This window comes from Pristiophorus japonicus, chromosome 5 (assembly GCF_044704955.1).
Source record: "Pristiophorus japonicus isolate sPriJap1 chromosome 5, sPriJap1.hap1, whole genome shotgun sequence".
Classification (NCBI taxonomy): Eukaryota; Metazoa; Chordata; class Chondrichthyes; family Pristiophoridae; genus Pristiophorus; species Pristiophorus japonicus.
This window is the reverse complement of record NC_091981.1, coordinates 287,927,455-287,949,558: the sequence shown is the minus strand read 5'-3', so window position 1 is coordinate 287,949,558 and position 22,104 is coordinate 287,927,455. Positions and strand designations below refer to the sequence as shown.

The window sequence follows — 22,104 nt, the reverse complement described above, 5'->3', positions numbered from 1 at the left end:
ATAACTTGGAGGTTCCACCGAGATGCATACTCTCTGTCCTGTGAGTAAAACGGATACAGGCATAGTGCCTCTCCAGTGAAAGGCTTCAGTGGCCAAACAAGGTGAGCCTTTTGCTCACAAGAGGTTTCTTCACTGTTGAATCGCATATGTAATCTGTTGTCCACAGCGGAGGTACTGCATCTACAAGACTCGGCATTTAAAAGTTAAAGGTATTTTTTATAACCATTTCTTTCTCAGCTCGCCAGCAGAAGAGAACAGGTTCTGAAAAAAAATCTCGAGACAGCCCGGGGAAGGTTTCAGTAGGTAAGGGAGCGCTAGTCGATCGAAAAGGGTTTCAGGTTCTTATGTGATAAGATTTTTATTGTTTTTAATTCGGAAGGGGTTCTTATGTGATAAGACTATTAAAAACAAAGAAAGCACTAATCGATCGAAGGTTCTTATGTGGTAAGATTTTTATTGTTTTTAATTCGGAAGGGGTTCTTATGTGATAAGACTATAAAAAAAAAGAAAGCGCAATCGATCAAAGAGTTTGGGTACGGAACCTTAAGTTTTATCAGTTTTTATTAGGATAAGTTAAGGACTCGATCTGTAGTGGCGTACAACGCAGACTGAGAATTTGTTTAGATAAGGTGTAAGGTCATGATTTGTGTACTCGCGGGAATATTGTTTGTTGTCCTTGTTATACTGTCGTGTGCAATACCTTTGTGAGTCATGGCCATTAGAGAAACGGGAAGCGTCACTAGGGAAAGTTGTGATTGGAAAAAAAAAACACAAGGATTGATTAAGAAAAGAAACAGTAACTGATTGATCAACTACGGTTGGTTCGTGCCAACATATCTCACACACCCAGACTGAGCCCGAATTAAGAGCCTTTTCAGGCCACGTAACGGCCAGGAGAAGTGGGCGTAGAGAACTCGGTTGGCCGAAAGGATTGTGAGATCAGAAACTGTGGAAAATCTTAATCATCCAGAATAGGTGCCGGAGCAAGTTAAAACACCACAAAAGGCACACCAGCCTATGTCATGCTCCAGAATTGTGGTCAGTCTTCAATTGACCAAAGAAACAAAAACCGGTAAAGTGGACTAAGGGTGAAAACAGGCCATTTCCACCCGATGGTTCATTTAATTTAGAGAGAACAACATGTCTATAGGAATGTCTTATAAACAGATCCAGGTAGAAAAAAAAAGGAAAGTAATAGAAAAGGCCTGGGTTCCGATTCTTCAAGCCCATGTAAAATTAACAGAGGAAGTAAATCAAATGTAAAAAAAAAGAGAACCTGATAGTGACTTATGGATTCAAAAAAAAATGAAGCTAGCAAAAGAAAAAGCTTTATTGAATGGAGAGAGACTTGTGAATGTCTTGTCTTTGAATGAGAGTGCGTGAATGTCTTGTCTTTGAATGAGAGTGCTTCTGTCTTTTTTCCTTGTGTCTGGAAACCTGTTTGGAAAGGTTGTGGAGCTGCCTGTTTGTTTTAGCTCCACCCACTTTTTCAAACAAAGTGAAGTTTTTTAACCCTTCATAGTGTTGTCCTGTATGTGGGAAGTTTAAGACATTTTAAGTTAGAAGCGCAGGTGTGGATTTATTCGGATGAGAGGTTACGGAGCTAGGAAATGCACAAAGGATAGGTTTGTTGAGACATGGTCCCGGTGGTTAAAAGTTGTGATGCCTTTTTTAAAAAAAAACCTTTGTGGGTCTCTCGAGGTACAGGCTGGGGGAGTACACTCTCATTGTCCTTGGTGTAAAATCTTGGTACAAAAGCTTCTAGCTCAGTAAGAGGATTTTTTTTAGATAAAGAGTGGCAGTACAATATTTGAATTGGGATTTTGAGATATTTCAGGTGATCTCCTTGATCAACATTTTGGGTGTATTGGAAAAATATTGGGTTTGGAAGCCTTTTAATAAAATTAGAAAACAAGTACTTTACATTCTGTGATCTGGGAATCACTATAAGCATAAATGAGAAGTCCGTGTAACACACAGATTCGTCCAGTTCAGAAGCCCACACAAATGGAGGTGTGTCCATGACCTACGAGCTGTGAATTAATCTACTATATTCTCACAATGCTTAAAGGATGTGAAATGAAGTATCCCGGAATGCTTTCCAGAGTCTTAAGCAGTCCCTCACTTCAGCACCAGCCTTGGGAATTACCAGATTACACTAAGCTATTCAACTTATTTGTGCATCACAAGTCGGGTTTTGCACAATCTGTTTTGACTCAGTTACATGGGGACAGGCAGCGACCGGTAGCATATTTCAGTACCCAACTAGACCCAGTGGGACGCGGACTACCAGGATGTCTTCCTTCGTTGGCAGCAGCTTATTATGCTATGCAACAGGCTCAAACAATAACTCTAAATCATCAGACCATTTTGTATATCCCACACTCTGTCGAGATTTTACTTACTAAATGTGCTACCCAACACCTAACCTCCGCAAGAACCACTAAATACGAGGTCGAACTGTTATCAAATCCGAATCTTATCAAAAGATGCACTACCTTAAATTCAGCCACTCTACTCCCCACGGAAGACGACGGCGAACCCCATTCATGTGAAATGGTAACCGAATTAGTGACTAAACCACGTATCAATCTAACAGATGTACTAATGTGTAACCCTGATCTAGTGTACTATGTTGATGGATCAGCCTTACGAAATGATAGGGGCCAACCTAGAGCGGCTTATGCATTGGACCTCAGTTTAATGTTGTCGAAACAGCCTCTCTTCCAGACTCCTTTTCAGCTCAACAAGCCGAATTGTTTGCGTTAACTCGAGCCTGTATTCTGGCTGAAGGACACACAGTTAATATCTACACTGACTCCAGGTATGCTTTTGGGGTATCACATGACTATGGTCAAATTTGGAAGATTCGCGGGTACCTGACTTCTTCAGGAACCCCTATCAAAAATGCAGAACAAGTGGAAAATCTCCTGCGAGCCATTCAATGCCCTTTGAAACTTGCCATTATCAAATGCCAAGCACATACAGGCCAGTCGAATGAGGTGGCACTTGGGAATGCCAGAGCTGATAATGCAGCTAAGTCAGCAGCTCTGTCGAAAGGGGGGATGCAGGTGTCATTGTTCCCACTAAGGAAAAATAATTGCTCAGACCCGCCACCCACTATTAATGACGTGCTGGCCTTTCAGACACAGGCCAGTATGGAGGAGGTGGTGACCTGGACGAAAGATCAATGTTATAAATATCCAGAAGGAATATGGGTTCACCACGACGGCCGCGTGGTGGCCCCTAGATCCTTACTTCCATGGATTGCCCGATGTGTGCATACATTCACACATGCAGGCAAAGGGGGATTGGCAGATTATATTTTGGCAACTTGGTATGCACCAGGTATTTCGGCAATTGCAAAACAAATCTGTGAAAATTGTGTTACCTGTCAGACAATGAATCCGGGTAAGATGGAAAAAGTAGAATCTGCCTCCCACCCAAATCCAGTCGGGCCTTTTGTACATTTACAAATGGATTTTATTGAATTACCTATGTGTATGGGATTCAAGTATGTATTAGTTATTGTAGATGTGTTCTCTAGATGGATTGAAGCCTTTCCATGTAAAAAGGCCGATGCCACTACTGTTGCTAAATGTTTGTTAAAAGAAATTGTACCGCGCTTCAGAATCCCTGCTAAGCTTTCTAGTGATAACGGGTCACATTTCACGGGAACTGTTGGATAAGAGAAATGTGTAAAGCTTTGCAGATTAATCAACGTTTTCATTGCAGTTATCATCCACAATCAGCTGGACTTGGTGAAAGATATAATGGAATGCTTAAAAATAAGCTGGCAAAACTATGCAATGACACTGGACTAAAATGGACAGAACTGCTGCCCTTAGCTTTGATGGTAATGCGATCTGCAACTAACAGAACAACAGGCCTGTCACCGCATGAGATAGTTATGGGACGTCCCCAACGACTACCTTTTACAGCACCATTTACTGCAAAACAGATGGACATCCACAAAATGGAGGAAAATATGTTGAATTATTGTATTGCACTAACCAAATGTATTTCCAGCTTTCATTCACAGGTAAAGGAAGCTCAAATCGAGCCAGCGGAAGGGAAGTGTCATAACCTGGAGCCAGGGGAATTCGTTTACATCAAGATTTTTAAAAGAAAAAGCAGTCTACAGCCAAGATTCGAAGGACCATACCAGGTCTTGCTGGCGACCAATACTGCAATCAAGGTAAAGGAAAGACCAACATGGATCCACACATCCCATTGCAAAAGGGCACCCGACCAGGAGGAAGGGACGAAGGAATCAGAGGAACAGAAAAAGGAAGACTGAATAAGGAACTGTATGGACTATGGGGACTGATGGTGCTGGGCTTGACAGGGTTTTACTTCACATTATTGATTACACCAGGGGTACAGACCCGCCACCGAAGGGAATTGCACGTAAACGTATTTATGGCACTGAGTCATAGGTATGCTCAAGAAAGAAACTTGTCGAGTTGTTGGATATGTTCCCATGTACCTGTCCACTCCAGGGGGGGTATTCCCCTGAGATCTGTCCCCTTTAACGAATCAGAAATGGTAGAATGGTTGACAGTGCAAAATAGGACAAAACTAACTAAGGGGCCAGAAACGAAGGAGCAAACAGAATGGAGGTCGGCAGGGTATAAACATACAGCCTTCCAGGGATGGTACCAGCCCAATTATGATAATAACCATCAGCCTTACTTCCTAAGCATTACTCCCAGAATAGAAAATCCCGAAGGTATAATATGCCTAGTGAGTAATGAGACTAAAGGACCAGAAATGGGACCAGCAAGTGTTCCCAAATGACTAAATGGCAAGCCACAACTAATCCCACTGAGAGAAAGATAGCAACCGTTGGCTGGACAACAGTCCATAACAAAGCCCCAGGTGAAGGGTGGGAAGGTGAAACCACTCGAGTAGGGATAGTGCGAAAGGACCAGGAGCTGACGCCCTATAATTGCACCTACTTTATTTGTGGCCATAAAGCCTACCCATGGTTACCAGCCAACTGGACAGGGTCCTGTTACTTAGGATATGTGGTACCCCTTATCAGATCAGTAAAGACTCTAAGGGAGGCCGATGGAAGTCATAGATTTAAACGGGATTTGACGTGGCTAAACGGAATATTCAAGGTAATGGTGCCACCCTATGGAATAGCATCGACCGAATGGCAGTTACGGGAACTGGCTAACTTAGTCGAATCAGTAGCCAACGCAACTTCCCAAGCCTTTGAAGGGATAAATGACGAAATGGTAGCTATTCGAACAGTGGCTCTCCAAAATCGTATGGCCTTAGATTATCTCCTAGCCAAGGAGGGAGGAACATGCGCATTAATAGGTGAAGAATGCTGTACGTATATCCCAGATAAATCAGAAGATATCGGCAGTCTAGCTGAAAACATCAGGAAAAAGGTAATAGAGTATAAACAGACAGTTGGCCAGGACGGTATCACCTTGTGGGGTTGGGCATCAGGATGGTTGGGAGCCCTGGGGAAATCTGTGGTACAGGGTTTGATCATATTCCTGCTGATAGTCTTCGCCCTGTATCTATTATTTGTCGTTGTTAAGTGTTGCTGTGCCAGGGTGGGAGAAACTATGTTACCTACCGAGACCACGGCTAGAGTTATGATAGCAACAACTGCTGAAGGCTCTTGTGTGGAAATGGAAATGGAGAGACTGTACAAGATCAGAATGGATTGAGTTGTCCTTGTGAAGGACAAAATGGGGGAATGTAGAAATGTATTTTTATCTAAGCTGATACCATATGGTATTTGTGTGCCTTTTGATCAAAATGGAGTCCTGGCCCTTCCAGAACTTTCTGCATTTTAGCAGTCAGCTTGCATAAACAGCTAAACCTGGTTTGAGATGGCTGATGGCCATCAGACAGCTAGGAGACAAGTCATGCTGAGACAAGTACCCCCCCCCCCCCCATGGTGCTCTCCTATTGTCTACACGACACCAGTTCCATGTCACCCCACCCTTATCTTCTAGCCATTATCTCTTGCAGAGACCTCATCCATTTGATGCAAACAGATAAACTGACCAGGAAATTGAAACAATCCTGACACAATACAAGACAGGTGATAGCCCATTACCTATGACTCATGGAGTAATGGCCGGCTGGCCAACTGATAACCCTGACAAAAGGAAATATCTGGATACCATGTCAGGACCAGGATATAGTAATTAACTCTTTATCTGTATTCACTGACTGTGAGACAGAGCAATACACAGGGAGAGGCCATAACTTTGGTTTTACTGTATAAATATCTTGTTAAACTGAACCATTTCGGAGGTGTTCACTTAGCCCTTGACTGAGTGTGACCTACCCCTTGCGAGCAAGTAAATTAAAGAAACTTCTACCGGAGCTGTAAGTGTCGGAGTCATTCTTTTCGGAGGTCGAGATTTCGACAATGTCCAAGAATGGATGGCTGGTAGTGCTTAGGGGAAAGCTCCTGGGATCTCACTGAAACAACAACAACTTGTATTTATCTAGCGCCTTTAACATAGTGAATCGTTCCAAGGTGCTTCACAGGAGCACAAGTAGAAATTAGCGCAGGTGAGCAAAAGCTTGGTCAAAAAGGTATGTTTTACAGAGCATCTTGAAGGAGAAAAGAGGGGGAGAGAGGCGGAGAGGTTTAAGCAGGAAGTTCCAGAGCTTGGGGCCCAGGCAACAGAAGGCACAGTCACCAATGGTTGAGCGATTATAATCAGGGATGCTCAAGAGGACACAATTAGAGGAGTGCAGACATCTCGGAGGGGTTGTGTGGCTGGAGGAGATTACAGAGATAGGGAGGGACGAGGCCATGGAGTGATTTGAAAATAAGGATGAGAATTTTGAAATCGAGGCATTGCTTAACCAGGAGCCAATGTAGGTCAGCGAGCACAGGGGTGGTGGGTGAGCGGGACTTGGAGAGAGTTAGGACACAAACAGCTGAGTTTTGGATCACCTCTAGTTTATATAGGGTAGAATGTGGGAGGCCAGCCAGGAGTGCATTGGAATAGTCAAATCTAGAGGTAACAAAGGCATTATGTTGAAAGGGTTACATCGATGCTTATAACCCACAAGTGCTGAAGTGACTGAAGCCCAGTGTTACATTATAGTCCTGCAATCGGCTGAGCTCACTTAGACACAAGTGCATGCAGTTTATTTTCTGACAGTGATTTTGCCTGCTGTTTCTCGCTGCGAGTGTAATGATTGCAGCGTGACATCTCTTTCAAGTAGTTTTCATCCCTCCAGCTTTCTTTCCTCCTCTCCAGAGAGTGTCAGGGAGTTCTCCCCAGTGTCCTAGCCAATATTTATCTCTCAACTAACACCAGTAAAAATATCCAGATTATCTGGTCATTATCATTATCATCTTAGGCAGTCCCTCGGAGTCGAGGAAGACTTGCTTCCACTCTAAAAGTGAGTTCTCAGGTGACTGATCAGTCCAATGTGGGACCTGCATTCCCTCTCACAGGTGGGACAGACAGTGGTTGAAGGAATGGGTGGTCAGGGAGCCTGGTTTGCCACACGCTCCTTCCGCTGTCTGCGCTTGGTTTCTGCATGCTCTCGGCGATGGGACTCGAGGTGCTCAGCACCCTCCCAGATGCTCTTCCTCCACTTTGGGCGGTCGAGGGTCAGGGACTCAGGTGTCGGTGGGGATGTTGCACTTTATCAAGGAGTCTTTGAGCGTGTCCTGGAAGCGTTTCCTCTGCCCACCTGGGGTTCGCTTGCCATGTAGGAGTTCCGAGAAGAGCGCTTGCTTTGGGAGTCTTATGTCGGGCATGCAGACGATGTGGCCTGCCCAACGAAGTTGATCGAGCGTGGTCAATGCTTCGATGCTGGGAATGTTGACCTGAGCGATAATTAACGTTGGTGCATCTATCCTGCCAATGGATTTGCAGGATCTTGCGGAGGCAGTGCTGGTGGTACTTCTCTAATATTTTGAGATGTCTGCTGTATATAGTCCACGTCTCTGAGCCATATAGGAGGCTGGGTATCACTACTGCCTTTTAGACCATAAGCTTAGTGTTTGAAGACCAGGACCTCAAATCCAGCACCCTCTTCCTCAGGCAACCGAAGTCTGTGCTGGTGCATTGAAGGCGGTGTTGGACCTTGACGTCAATGTCTGCTCTTGCCGTTTGCCGTATCACATTGTGGGAGCTTGCTGCGTGCATATTGACTACTGCTTTTCCCTACACTACAACAGTACTTCATTGGCTGTAGAGACCTTTGCGACGTTCTGAGGTCGTGAAAGGCGCTATATAAATTTAAGTCTCACTTCCTTTCATTCTAAACACAAGTTGTCCTTGCTGTTTGTTCATCCTTTCGGCCTGGGCTGAATTTAGTGCCAAGTGCCAGAGGTGAAAGGTCAGTATCTAACCCTCAGCGTCACCCATTTCCCCATTACTTCACTTTTGTTCTGACTTGCAATGAATGGAGCAAGCAAATCTACCACTGAATGCTTGCACAGAGTCCCAGGAATTTCGGCTTACCTTAAAGGCGTATTCCTTTATGGTTTGGATGACGTCCTTGAAGAGGATTTTAGAGGTCAAGGTGAAGCCATGATAAATGACTGGCTCTCCATCCCGTCCATCCCAGCAGTCCAGCTCCACGCAGCGGCAACCTTTATTCAGGGCCCTGTCGGCAAGAAACGATGCCTCAGGTTATCATAGAATCATTCAGCACAGGAGGCGGCCATTTGGCTATTGTGCCTGCTCTTTGAAGGAATTATCCAATTAATCATGCCCCCCGTTGCTCTTTCCCCATAGCCTTGCAAATTTTTGCTTTTCAAGGAGAAATCCAATTCCCTTTTGAAAGTGGTTATTGAATCTGCTTCCCCTGCCCTTTCAGGCAGTGCTTTCCAGATCAGAACTCACTGCAGAAACAAAATTCTCATCATCTCCCCTCCGGTTGTTTTGTCAATTATCTTAAACCTGCCAGAGGAAACAGCTTCTTCTTTACTTTACCAAAACCCCTCTATTAAATGTCTCCATTACCTTCTCTGCTCTAAAGGAGAACAATCCCAGTTTCTCCAGTCTATCCACGTAGAATCATAGAATGGTTATAGCATGGAAGGCGGCCATTCGGCCTGTCGAGCCCGTGCCGGCTCTCTGCAAGAGCACTTCAGCTAGTCTCACTCCCCCGTCCTTTTCCAGTAGCCCTGCAAATTTTTTTCTCTCAGGTACTTATCCAATTCCCTTTCGAAACCACAATTGAATCCGCCTCCACCACCCTTTCAGGCCGTGCATTCCAGATCCTAACCACTCGCTGCGTAAAAAAGTTTTTCCTCATGTCGCCTTTGGTTCTTCTGCCAATCACCTTAAATCTGTGTCCTCTGGTTCTTGACCCTTCTGCCAATGAGAACAGTTTCTCTCTGTCTACTCTGTCCAGACCCCTCATGAAATCTCCTCTCAACCTTCTCTGCTCTACTCTTTCCACGTAACTGAAATCCTTCATCCCTGGAACCATTCTTGTAAATCTTTTCTGCACCCTCTCTAAGGCCTTCACATCCTTCCTAAAGTGCGGTGCCCAGAATTAGATACAATACTCCAGTTGTGGCGAACCAGTGTTTTATGAAGGTTCATCATGACTTCCTTGCTTTTGTACTCTTATGCCTCTATTCATGAAGCCCAGGATCCCCAATGCTTTTTTAACTGCTTTCTCAACCTGCCCTGCCACCGATTTGTGCACATATACCCCCAGGTCTCTCTGAACCTACACCCCCTTTCGGATTGTACTCTTTAGTTTATATTGCCTCTCCTCGTTCTTCCTACCAAAATGTATCACTTCGCACTTTTCCACGTTAAATTTCATCTGCCACATGTCCGCCCATTCCTCCAGCCTTTCTATGTCCTCTTGCAGTCCATCACTGTACTTCTAAGTTTTGTATCATCTGCAAATTTTGAAATTGTGCCCTGTGCACTCAAGTCCAAGTCATTAATATATATCAAGAAAAGCAGTGGTCCTAGAACCGACCCCTGGGGAACACAATTGTGTACCTTTCTCCAGTCCGATAAACAACTGTTCACCACTACTCTGTTTCCCGTCACTTAGCCAACTTTGTATCCATGCTGCCACTGTCCCTTTTATTCCATGGGTTTCAAATTTGCTGGCAAACCTATTATGTGGCACTTAATCAAATGCCTTTTGGAAGTCCACGTACACCACATCAACTGTATTGCCCTCATCAACCATCTCTGTTACTTCATCAAAAAGCTCAATCAAGTTAGTTAACCACGATTTGCCTTTAACAAATCCATGCTGGCTTTCCTTAATTAATCCACACTTGTCCAAGTGACTGTTAATTTTGTCCCTGATTATTGTTTCTAAAAGCTTCCCCAGTACCGAGGTTAAGCTGGCCTGTAATAGCTGGGTTTATCCTTACGCCCTTTTTTGAACAAGGGTGTAACATTTGCAATTCTCCACTCCTCTGACACCAGCTCCGTATCTATGGAGGATTGGAAGATTATGGCCAGTCCCTCTGCAATTTCCTCCTTTACATCCCTCAGCATCCTAGGATGCATCCCATCCGGTCCGGGTGACTTATCTACTTTAAGTACAGCCAGCCTTTCTAGTACCTCCTCCTCCTCCTCAATTTTTATCCCATGCAGTATCTCAACTACCTCCTCTTTCACCAAGACTTTGGCAGCATTTTCTTCCTTTGTAAAGGCAGATGCAAAGTACTCATTTAGTACCTCAGCCATGCCCTCAGCCTCCATGTGTAGGTCTCCATTTTGGTCCCTAATCGGCCCCACCCCGCCGTTTACTATTTATATTCCTATAGAAGACTTTTGGATTCCCTTTTATGTTATCTGCCAATCTAGTCTCATACTCTCTCTTTGCCCCTCTTATTCCCTTTTTCACTTCCCCCTCTGAACTTTCTATATTCAGCCTGGATCTCACTTATATTCTCGACCTGACATCTGCTTCATCTTACTCTCTATCTCTTTCGTCATCGAGGGAGCTCTGACTTTAGTTGCCCTACCTTTCCTCCTCGAGGGAATGTACCTCGACTGTACCCGAACCATCTCCTCTTTAAAGGCAGCCCACTGATCGATTACAGTTTTGTCTGCCAATCATTGATTCCAATTTTCCCGGGCCAGATTCATTCTCAACCCACTGAAATTGGCTTTCCTCCAATTAAGTATTTTTACTCTAGATTGCTCCCTGTCTTTTTCCATAGCTAGTCTAAACCTTATGATACTGTCATCACTGTTCCCAAAAAGTTCCCTAACTGACACTTGCTCTATTTGACCCACCTCATTCCCCAGAACCAGATCCAGCAATGCCTCCTTCCTCATTGGGCCGGAAACATACTGATCAAGAAAGTTCTCCTGAACACACTTCAGAAATTCTTGCCCTTCTCCGTCCTTTACACTATTACTGTTCCAAGTCTATATTAGGATAGTTGACGTTCCCCATTATCACTACTCTATAGTTCTTGAATCTCTCTAATTTCCATGCAAATTTGCTCCTCTATAGCCTTCCCACTAGTTGGCAGCCTATAGAATACACCTAGTAGTGTCATCCGAGCACCTCTATTGTTTTTCAACCCTAACCAAATAGATTTTGTCCTTGACCCCTCCAGGACATCCTCTCTCTCCAGCACTGTAATACTCTCCTTAATACTGCCACCCCACCTGCTTTCTTTCCTTCCCTATCTTTCCCGAACACATTATATCCAGGAATATTTAGAACCCAATCCTGCCCCTTTTTGAGCCAGGTCTCCGTTATTGCCACAACATCATACTCCCATGTGGCTAATTGCGCCTGCAGCTCATCAACCTTATTTACCGCATGGCGTGCGTTTACATACATGCACTGTAAACCTATCTTAAACCATCCTGTGTTCTCTCTTCGTCTGACCCCTAATACTGTACTATTTCTTACTCAAGTGCTATCTGTTTCTCCCAATCCTTTGAGCACTTTATGTCCCCTTTATAACACTACATCCTGTTGCCAATCCCCCTGCCAAGCTAGTTTCCCCAACAGCACGAGCAACCCCCTCTGCGAGGACATTGGACCCAGCTTTGCTGAGGTGCAACCCGTCCGGCTTGTACAGGTCCCACCTCCCCAGGAATCTAAAGCCCTCCCTCCAGCACCATCTCTCCAGCCGCGTATTCATCTGCTCTATCCTCCTATTTCCATACTCACCAGTTGGTGGCACTGGGAGTAATCCGGAGATTACTACCTTTGAGGTCCTGCTTTTTAATCTCTTTCCTAGCTCCCTAAAGTCTGCCTACAGGACCTCTTTCTACCGATGTCACGACCTCTGGCTGGTCACCCACCCCCTCAGAATGTCCTGCAGCCGCACAGTGACATCCTTGGCCCTGGCACCATGGAGGCAACATACCATCCTGGAGTCACGTCTGCAGCCGCAGAAACGCCCGTCTGTTGCCCTAACTATCAAATCTCCTATCACTATTGCTTTCCCGATCTTCCTCCTCCCCCCTGTACAGCTAAGCTAACCGTTGTGCCATGGACTTGGCAGAAAAACTGGTTTTGAATACTGGTTGGAGAGCGAGATGCACTCAGCGGACTCCTGCACCAGCTGCCTGATCCTTCTCGTCTGTCCTACAGTCACCCATTCCCTCTCTGCTTGCACACGCAACTAAAGTCCCTCATCCCTGATACCATTCTGGTAAACCTCCTCTGCACCCTCTCTAATCCCTTGACATCCTTCCTAAAGTGTGGTGCTCAGAATTGAACGTAATATTCCAGCTGGGACCTAACCAGTGTTTTATATAGGTTTAGCATAACTTTCTTGCTTTTGTGCTGCATTACTTGTCACCAGACGGAAGTGGTCACAGAGACACTCTACTCTATCCAACTCCCCCATCCCTCCAATCACAGAGACGCTCTACTCTATCCAACTCTCCCTCTCCAATAACAAAGACACTCTATTACACCCAGTGCCTGTTCCAAGAGTCACAGCAATCCCCCTCCTACTTCAAGGTATTTTTCTATGCGAAGCTTCAGTACCTGATGTAGGCCTCAACGCTGCTGGGTCCTTCAAGCTGGTCCTTTGTCAGGTAGGTGTTATGAGAGGAAGAAATGTAATATTGATTGAGGGGCTTTGTCATGTCTTGATAAACCTTGCTGTGTTCCTTGTTGAAAATGTTGGCGTCTGGTGACATCAGGTAACTCAAAAAACCGTCTTTGGTCATGAGGAATTCGTTCATCGCTAAGGACAAAGCAAACAGCCATTATCATCTGCATCGTATCCTAGTCGTACTGACAAAAAGCTTGAAAGTAGGGTTGCCAATCCGCCAGGGTTGGTCTTGAGTCTCTAGGAATTGAAGTTTAATCTCCAGGACACCGTTGTGAGCATCACGCAAGAGAAAAATCACAGGGGCATTAAAATAATGTGTTTGGTGCATTTGCATGGACGTGTCGGGCGAACAATGGCGAGAGCTTGGGGGTGGGGCGCTTGGAGGCAGGAGGTCATGTGACGAAACCACCTGGAAAATATTCAAGCAAGTCGGAAACCCGACTTCAAAGTGAGGGCCATCGCAAGGTAGTATCGTACCTTCCTCATTCAGTTCATATTTTTGAATGAGTTTTGCCGCCTGTTCGTGGGTCACGTTTTCCCTTTGCTCCTTCCGTAGGAATTCGGTCAGCTTCTCTACGGTCAGGATACCATCAGTGTTGCAGTAGGCCCCAAAGATGGTGGTAATCTCGCCTCGCTCGGTCACCAGTTTGTAAAACTCCTCAATCTCTTTGCCGTGGAGGCAACAGTCGTTCGACTTGTCGCATTTCTGTGGATTAGAAAGGAGAACTCGGTCTGAACCCAATCAGGCGAAAGAAAACAACGGTGAGAGGGAGGCTATTCGGTCCATCGAGTCTATGCCGGCTCTTTCGGAGAGTAATCCAGTTAATCCCGCTGCCCCGCTCTGTCTCCCATAGCCCTGAAATTCTTTCTCCTTCAAATATTTATTTAATTCCCTTTTGAAGGCTACTATTGAATCTGTATCCACCACCCTATCAGGCAGTGCATTCCAAATCCTAACCACTCGCTGCGTAAAAAAGTTTTTTCCTCAAGTCGCCTCTGGTTCATTTCCCAATCATCTTAAATCTGCGACCTCTTGTTAATCGACCCTTCAGCCAGTTTCTCTTTATTTACTCTCTCCAAGGCCTTCATGACTTTAAATGGTTTTCAAATGTGGAAAAACAAGGTGCAAGCGGATAAGGCCCCATGGACCAGGAACACAATCAATAACCAGAGCGAGGGCGAGGGCAAGGTACAAACCTGGTCTCACCTCCAGCTCAGACGGATGGAGTAAAAGTCTCTCTCAATGTTGGCACAGTTCCGGTCGCCATATTATAAAAAGAATATGGAGGAACTGGAGCAAGTTTACAAGGATGGAACCAGAACGGAATAGTTTTACCTAGATTGAAGAGGTTGCAGCTCTTTTCTCAAGAAAAGGAGGAGGCTGAGGGGGTGACCTGATCTTTAAGATTCTGATAAGATGCACATGAGAAGATGTTTCCACTTGGAGAAGACCAAAACTATAGGTCATAAATATAAGATAGCCACTAATAAATTCAACACGGCATTCAGAGGAAGCCTCTTTACCCAGAAAATGGTGAAAATGTGGAACTTGCTACCACATGAAGTCGTTGAGGTGAATAGTATACAGGTATATGCACTGAAGGGGAAGCTAGATAAGCACATGAGGGTGAAAGGAATATGTTGATAGGGCGAGATGAAGTAGAGTGGGAGGAGGCTCGTGTGGAGCATAAACACCGGCATAGACTTGTTGGGCTGAATGGCCTATTTCTGTGCTGTACAGTCCATGCAATCAAGGTTAAATGATATTTGAAATCTATTTCAAAATGCAGCATAAAATGGCTCCCAATTTGGGACAGCTTGGAAAATGCCACAGTGGTTGCTTTTCCTGAGGCTGCGGCAAAGTAGAGGGACGCTTTCCTCACCATGGGATGGCTAATGCTGACCTCAACCACCTGAAAAAATGGAATTCTAGGTACTGTAAGGTTACACAGTTTCATGATTGAGGCACAGCAAGAGGCCACAGACTAAAATTGTTTAAAAGAAACATGTGGGACTGTTGGACTGGAAAAAAGGCACCAGCCTGGGGCAGGTGATGACTCATTATTGATTAATGAAATTTCCGCAGTCAGGAGCGAGACCCGATTAAACATCAAGACAAAGGGTTTTGATACACTCAAGCTGCGGAGCCCATGGATTAATTGGCCGGAGGGGGAAAACCAGTTCCCTATGGAGACAACAAATCTGCGAAAACCCAGTACAACAAAGGATCCCACAAGGTGTGCATTTTTGGATAATGGGGCACAAAAGATAAGGAGTTATCTTTTGCCCTGTTGATTCCTTGTGCAAATTGTGGCCATCCAAACAGATCCAGACCCATCATCACATCAAGACTCATCCAGACGCATTAACTGAAAGCAGCCCAGTAGGAGATGTATTCATCAAATGGATATAATAAGAGCCGAGAACAAGACCTCAGGTTGAGAAGCAGAACGAGAAGGAGGGAACATCGGAGAGGAACAACAGGTCGAAGAAACATGTCAGAACAGGAGGTCAAAGGCACAACGACCACGAGCCTACAATCGACAACAACAGTAACTGGCTGGCTGGGTGATTGTATGTCTTCGATCAATCTCTAAGAAGTCTTGTTCTGTAATTTTTAGTTGGTTTGTGTGTAATAAACTAACAGTTGGGTTTAAGCCTAAACTTTGCGTTATGTGGAGTCCTTCCTGTAATTCTAGAGGCCTATGAATCAAAGTAGAGTGGAAAACGAACACCCTACAGTACAAGACCCAGGCCCAGAAATTCCCACGGGCAAAGCACAAAAGAATGGACAGAAAATGCGCACTTACCTGAAGCTGCTAGGCCCGCTCGAAATCCCGATCAGGAGGCCTCTCGTGACTGCGCGGATGTCCGTAGGAGTCACGTGGGCCTGCACACCCAATCACAGGTAAGTATTTTCTCATTCATAGTAATAGGGGATTTGTAAGCCATATCTCCTATTACTATGAAGAGAAACACCCCAAAACATAGACACTACATAAAACATTGTAAAAAATCAATTAAAGTAGTTATAAATTGCCGATTTTTAAAAAAGGTTTTAATTCTGGTTAAAAATAAATATAATATATTGGGCAGGGTTTTTAAAAATAGAGTGTGTTTTTTTAATTTTATTTTTTATGTTTTAAGTGTGTTTTAAAACTCTTATGCCTGTAAAAGTAGGCTATATGCCTGCTTTTATCAGGCGCAAGAGTTTTGAAGACATTTGCCATGCACGATATGCGTAAATCCCGCAATCTTGCCCATGCAAATGTCCTCGTTCCCGATCTGCGGATCACCTGTCAAGCTCCAGCATTGCGCACTGAAAACCGGCTTTTCCGATGCCTTCCCGGATCCATAGAAACTTCGTACGGGCCCGGGACGTCGTAATTTCTGGGCCAATATAGGTTAAGAGGAGCAGGAAGAAGAAAAATCAGTTAGCTTCCCTCTGCCAGTTCCTCATCAAGGACCACTAGTGGAGAACGTGTGTGGACAGGATTGGGGTTGGTAGTGATGCTCATTGTGGGGGTGGCGGGTGGGGCGGGGGGGTGGGAACTGGCCTCGGATAAGAAGAATGTAGTTGAGCAAATTATTTAAATGGAGAAAAATTGCAAAATGCTGCAGTACAGCTGAAGCTGGGGGTCCTGGTGCATGAAACACAAAAGGTTAGTATGCAGGTACAGCAAGTGATCAGGAAGGCCAATGGAACCTTGGCCTTTATTGCAAAGGGGATGCAGTATAAAAGCAGGGAAGTCTTGCTACAGTTATACAGGGTATTGGTGAGGCCACACATGGAATACTGCGTGTAGTTTTGGTTTCCATATTTACGAAAGGATATATTTGCTTTGAAGGCAGTTCAGAGAAGGTTCACTAGGTTGATTCCAGATATAAAAGGGGTCAGAGGGTCTAGTAAGGAGGAGGAACTGAGGGTAATCTTTATTAGTCGGGAAATTGTGTTGGGGAAATTGATGGGATTGAAGGCCGATAAATCCCCAGGGCCTGATGGACTGCATCCCAGAGTACTTAAGGAGGTGGCCTTGGAAATAGCGGATGCATTGACAGTCATTTTCCAACATTCCATTGACTCTGGATCAGTTCCTATCGAGTGGAGGGTAGCCAATGTAACCCCACTTTTTAAAAAAGGAGGGAGAGAGAAAACAGGGAATTATAGACCGGTCAGCCTGACCTCAGTAGTGGGTAAAATGATGGAATCAATTATTAAGGATGTCATAGCAGCGCATTTGGAAAATGGTGACATGATAGGTCCAAGTCAGCATGGATTTGTGAAAGGGAAATCATGCTTGACAAATCTTCTGGAATTTTTTGAGGATGTTTCCAGTAAAGTGGACAAAGGAGAACCAGTTGATGTGGTATATTTGGACTTTCAGAAGGCTTTCGACAAGGTCCCACGCAAGAGATTAATGTGCAAAGTTAAAGCACATGGGATTGGGGATAGTGTGCTGACGTGGATTGAGAACTGGTTGTCAGACAGGAAGCAAAGAGTAGGAGTAAATGGGTACTTTTCAGAATGGCAGGCAGTGACTAGTGGGGTACCGCAAGGTTCTGTGCTGGGGCCCCAGCTGTTTACATTGTACATTAATGATGTTGACGAGGGGATTAAATGTAGTATCTCCAAATTTGCGGATGACACTAAGTTAGGTGGCAGTGTGAGCTGCGAGGAGGATGCTATGAGGCTGCAGAGTGACTTGGATAGGTTAGGTGAGTGGACAAATGAATGGCAGATGAAGTATAATGTGAATAAATGTGAGGTTATCCACTTTGGTGGTAAAAACAGAGACAGACTATTATCTGAATGGTGACAGATTAGGAAAAGGGAAGGTGCAACGAGACCTGGGTGTCATGGTACATCAGTCATTGAAGGTTGGCATTCAGGTACAGCAGGCGGTTAAGAAAGCAAATGGCATGTTGGCCTTCATAGCGAGGGGATTTGAGTACAGGGGCAGGGAGGTGTTGCTACAGTTGTACAGGGCCTTGGTGAGGCCACACCTGGAGTATTGTGTACAGTTTTGGTCTTCTAACTTGAGGAAGGACATTCTTGCTATTGAGGGAGTGCAGCGAAGGTTCACCAGACTGATTCCTGGAATGGTGGGACTGACATATCAAGAAAGACTGGATCAACTGGGCTTGTATTCACTAGAGTTCAGAAGAATGAGAGGGGACCTCATAGAAACGTTTAAAATTCTGACGGGTTTAGACAGGTTAGATGCAGGAAGAATGTTCCCAATGTTGGGGAAGTCCAGAACCAGGGGTCACAGTCTAAGGATAAGGGGTAAGCCATTTAGGACCGAGATGAGGAGAAACTTCTTCACCCAGAGAGTGGTGAACCTGTGGAATTCTCTACCACAGAAAGTAGTTGAGGCCAATTCACTAAATATATTCAAAAGGGAGTTAGATGAAGTCCTTACTACTCGGGGGATCAAGGGGTATGGCGAGAAAGCAGGAAGCGGGTACTGAAGTTTCATGTTCAGCCATGAACTCATTGAATGGTGGTGCAGGCTAGAAGGGCTGAATGGCCTGCTCCTGCACCTATTTTCTATGTTTCTATGGTGTGGGGGGTGGTGGGGAGGGGGGTTGACTTATGAGGAAAGGTTGAGTAAGTTGGGCCTCTACTCATTGGAATTCAGAAGAATGAGAGGTGATCTTATCGAAATGTATAAGATTATGAGGGGTGGATGCAGAGAGGATGTTTCCACTGATGGGGGAGACTAGAACTATGGGCCATAATCTTAGAATAAGGGGCTGCCCATTTAAAACTGAGATGAGGAGAAATTTCCTCTGAGGGTTGTAAATCTGTGGAATTCGCTGCCTCAGATATCTGTGGAAATTTAAGACAGAAATAGACAGTTTCTTAAACAATAAGGGAATAAGGGGTTATGGGGAGCGGGCAGGGAAGTGGACCTGAATCCATGATCAGATCAGCCATGATAGTATTAAATGGCGGAGCAGGCTCGAGGGGCCATATGGCCTATTCCTGCTTCTATTTCTTATGTTCTTAAGGTACTAGAGGGTTACTGGTACCCCATGGGTGAGGGTCCAGAGCCTGGTGGTGCGACAGTGCCATACCCGAGACAGAGAGAGACAGAGGAGAGGGAGAGAGAGAGAGAGAGAGACAGAGAGCCAGTGCCCCCAGGGGAGGGAAACTTGAGAAAGAAGTTGCACGCTTTCAATACTGTACCTTGAACAGGTCCCTGGCGTATAAATCATCCACCTCAATGTTCATCATGTGCATAAATTGCTTCACTTCATCCAAAGTCATTTTATTGTCTTTGTTGCCATCAGCCTTTTGGAGATAAATCTGGAACCATCTGCAGGGTGATGCAAGGAAACAACTCAAACTGACAGGGCAGCAGCAACCCCTCGCAAACCCCAAACTAAAACGCTCGAGGCTTTAAACTCATCGTTAGACATTACTAGCCTCTCGCTCATGCTGCCAATTAGTTACTACCGGCTCATTAGTTACTACCGGCTCATTAGTTACGGCCCACTCCTCGTTAGCTGCTACTGAGTGCCTTGATGGTTCAGTCAACATGGGGGGAGAAGGATCAAGAGAGCTTTGCTGCGGACGATTAGTGATTTTCACCCTCAAATTTAGGCCAGTTTTCAGATGATTACAGGTCTGGTTTGGTCTTCTCGGAGACAACCAACTGCGTACGAATGAGACCCCCTTCGAAACACAAGTTTCATCCTCTACGTTCAGCATCCTCACAGTGTACAGACACATTGGCTGCAAGTTTCCCAGCCCTGTGAGTGAGGGTTTGGAGGAAGGCCCGCTGTCAAAATGGCCAAGACTGACAGTGGGGAGGAAGTCCACTCTGAACCCGCCTCCATATCAGTTTCTCAACTGTCTGTGTGCAGATCACAGACCCGACACCAAGCAGCGGGCCAGTCAATTAAGATGCTTAAGGAGTAATTCATAGGATTTTAAAAAGGATTTTACCCAGGCACTTACCATTTTACCAAGTTTTCAACAAGCTTGCCGTCCCTCGGGTAAGTGCATCGGGTTCTCAGTGACACTCCATTATTTTGGCTAGTTGACAGCTGCAGCCATGGTATAAAAGCTACCATTTCACAGCTGTTCACTTTCCAATGTCAGAAGCTGAAACCTTCAGGATTTGAAAGACACTTTTGAGCTATATACAGTTTGAAAGTGTTTACAGTGAACTCTCTATTCACGGTCACTTCCTTGGGGCAACCTCTCTCACCATTGGCAGATCACTTCCATCATCTCAACCTCACCTGTCATCTATTCAAGCAGCATCGGTGCCCTTGAAAAATCTCACCTTGGCCCTCAGAATTCCACAACGATCAAACCCAACATCACTAAACACACCAGCATCACCAACAATGCCAACCTTCTCCGCAATCACCTGATGTTGCACAGGACATCAGCACCTGACCACATTGCTGCCCGGGAGGCCAGGGATAGCCTCACCATGGCCACATTTACTTCACTTGATGCAGTGTACCCTGACTGCCACATGATGCGCCAGGTTGGCACCGCCCCACACCAGCTCCATAAAGCATCCCTGCAATGTCCAACCCATTCCTTTCACACTCATCACCAGTGTGCAGGGTAACCTTATGTCTGACCATTCACTACAACTCACTAAGCCATTTGTAAAGGTGCACACAAATCTGTCCAAGAGCACAAAGTGGTCAAAATAAAGATTTCAATGTTTGACAATACATGAATATTGGCTAAAACGCCCAAGTGCCTACCCTTGTGGGTTATTAGTTGTTATTATTGGACAAGGATGATAGTGAGCATGAGGAATGGCTAGTGAGACGGGGAAGTGATAATATAGATAGAGAGGGATTGGTGGAGGTGCAAGGTCAGTTGGTGTGAGTAAGGGTGTGCAGGAGTAGGGTAGGGAAGGCAGAGTGATGGGGATGTGATGAGTGGCACAGCAGGATGAGGTTGAGTGTGACTTTGCAGTAACATTTTGTGATCTACTGAGATAAGCATCTGGAGAGAGTCATGGGAGAGCCTGGGTGCAGCCCTACACCTTTGTGCAATGCTAGTCAGTGATTGCAGCAGCTCAATGCTGTAGAACACTGACAGCATAACAGTCAAAGAAAAGGTGGTCATGGTCCCTTTAAAGGAAACCGGCTAATGACACATCCTGTAATTGACTGGAAACCTCTCAGGGAGGTCTTAACAAACCCCATCAATGGAAGATTGTGTTGAGAGGACGGGATGGAGCCGGGAGCACGTTGCCCACAGCCACCAATGCCGGCTGTACCGGTCTAGTTACTGTTGGCGAAATCGCGGCCATGTGTGGTGGGGAGAACTAGAGCGTAGCACTTCACCTTTTCACCACTGAAGGGCACAAAATGCATTCACATCACTACTGCCGATTGGATTGGCATTTGGCTATGAAACCTTTGTGAATTCTGGCTCTGAAACAAACCATTGAATTCATTTAATTATTTTCAAAGCTTTGCACTACAGTGGTAGGATCATATGGCGACCAAAAGATTACAACAACTTGCATTTGTACAGCGCGTTCAACGTAGGTAAAAGTCTCACAGGAGCATTATCGGGCAAAAATCAATGCCGAGCCACACAAGGAGATATTAGATGGGGAGACTAAATATTTAGTCAAAATAATAGGTTCAAATGAGCATCTTAAAGAAGGAGAGAGAAGTGGCACGGTGGAGAGCTTTAAGGAGGGAATTCTAGGCCCAATGGCCTAGACAGTTGAAGGCATGGCCACCAATGGTGGAGCAAAGGAAATCGGGATACGCAAGAGGCCAGAGTTGGAGGCACGCAGACATCTCGGGGGCAGGTCAGCTGTGGGGGAGGGGAGGGGTTGTGGGGCTGAAGGAGATTTAAGCAGGGGCGAAGCCATGGAGGGATTTGAAAACAAGGATGAGAATTATAAAATCGAGGCATTGCTTAACCGGGAGCCAATGTAGGTCAGCGAGCACAGGGGTGATGGGTAAGCGGGACTTGGTGCGAGTTAGGACATGGATGCGCACAGCAATGCGATAATGACCAGATAATCTTTTTTTAAGTGATGTTGGATGAGGAATAAATATTGGCCAGGCCAGTT

At 45.3% G+C, this 22,104-nt stretch overlaps 1 protein-coding gene across 3 annotated transcripts in view; it reads right to left on the bottom strand.

Annotated features, from left to right (window-relative positions):
* Positions 1–22,104, bottom strand: part of plcd1a (phospholipase C, delta 1a) — a 142,151-nt gene that overhangs the window by 34,726 nt on the left and 85,321 nt on the right. For all 3 annotated transcript variants that reach the window (XM_070881769.1, XM_070881768.1, XM_070881770.1), the window contains exons 4-7: positions 19,224–19,353; positions 13,508–13,736; positions 12,961–13,162; positions 8,472–8,616 (exon numbers count right to left, since the gene is read on the bottom strand). In XM_070881769.1, coding sequence (XP_070737870.1) covers positions 8,472–8,616; positions 12,961–13,162; positions 13,508–13,736; positions 19,224–19,353 — 706 coding nt within the window. The remainder of the gene's footprint in view (positions 1–8,471; positions 8,617–12,960; positions 13,163–13,507; positions 13,737–19,223; positions 19,354–22,104) is intronic.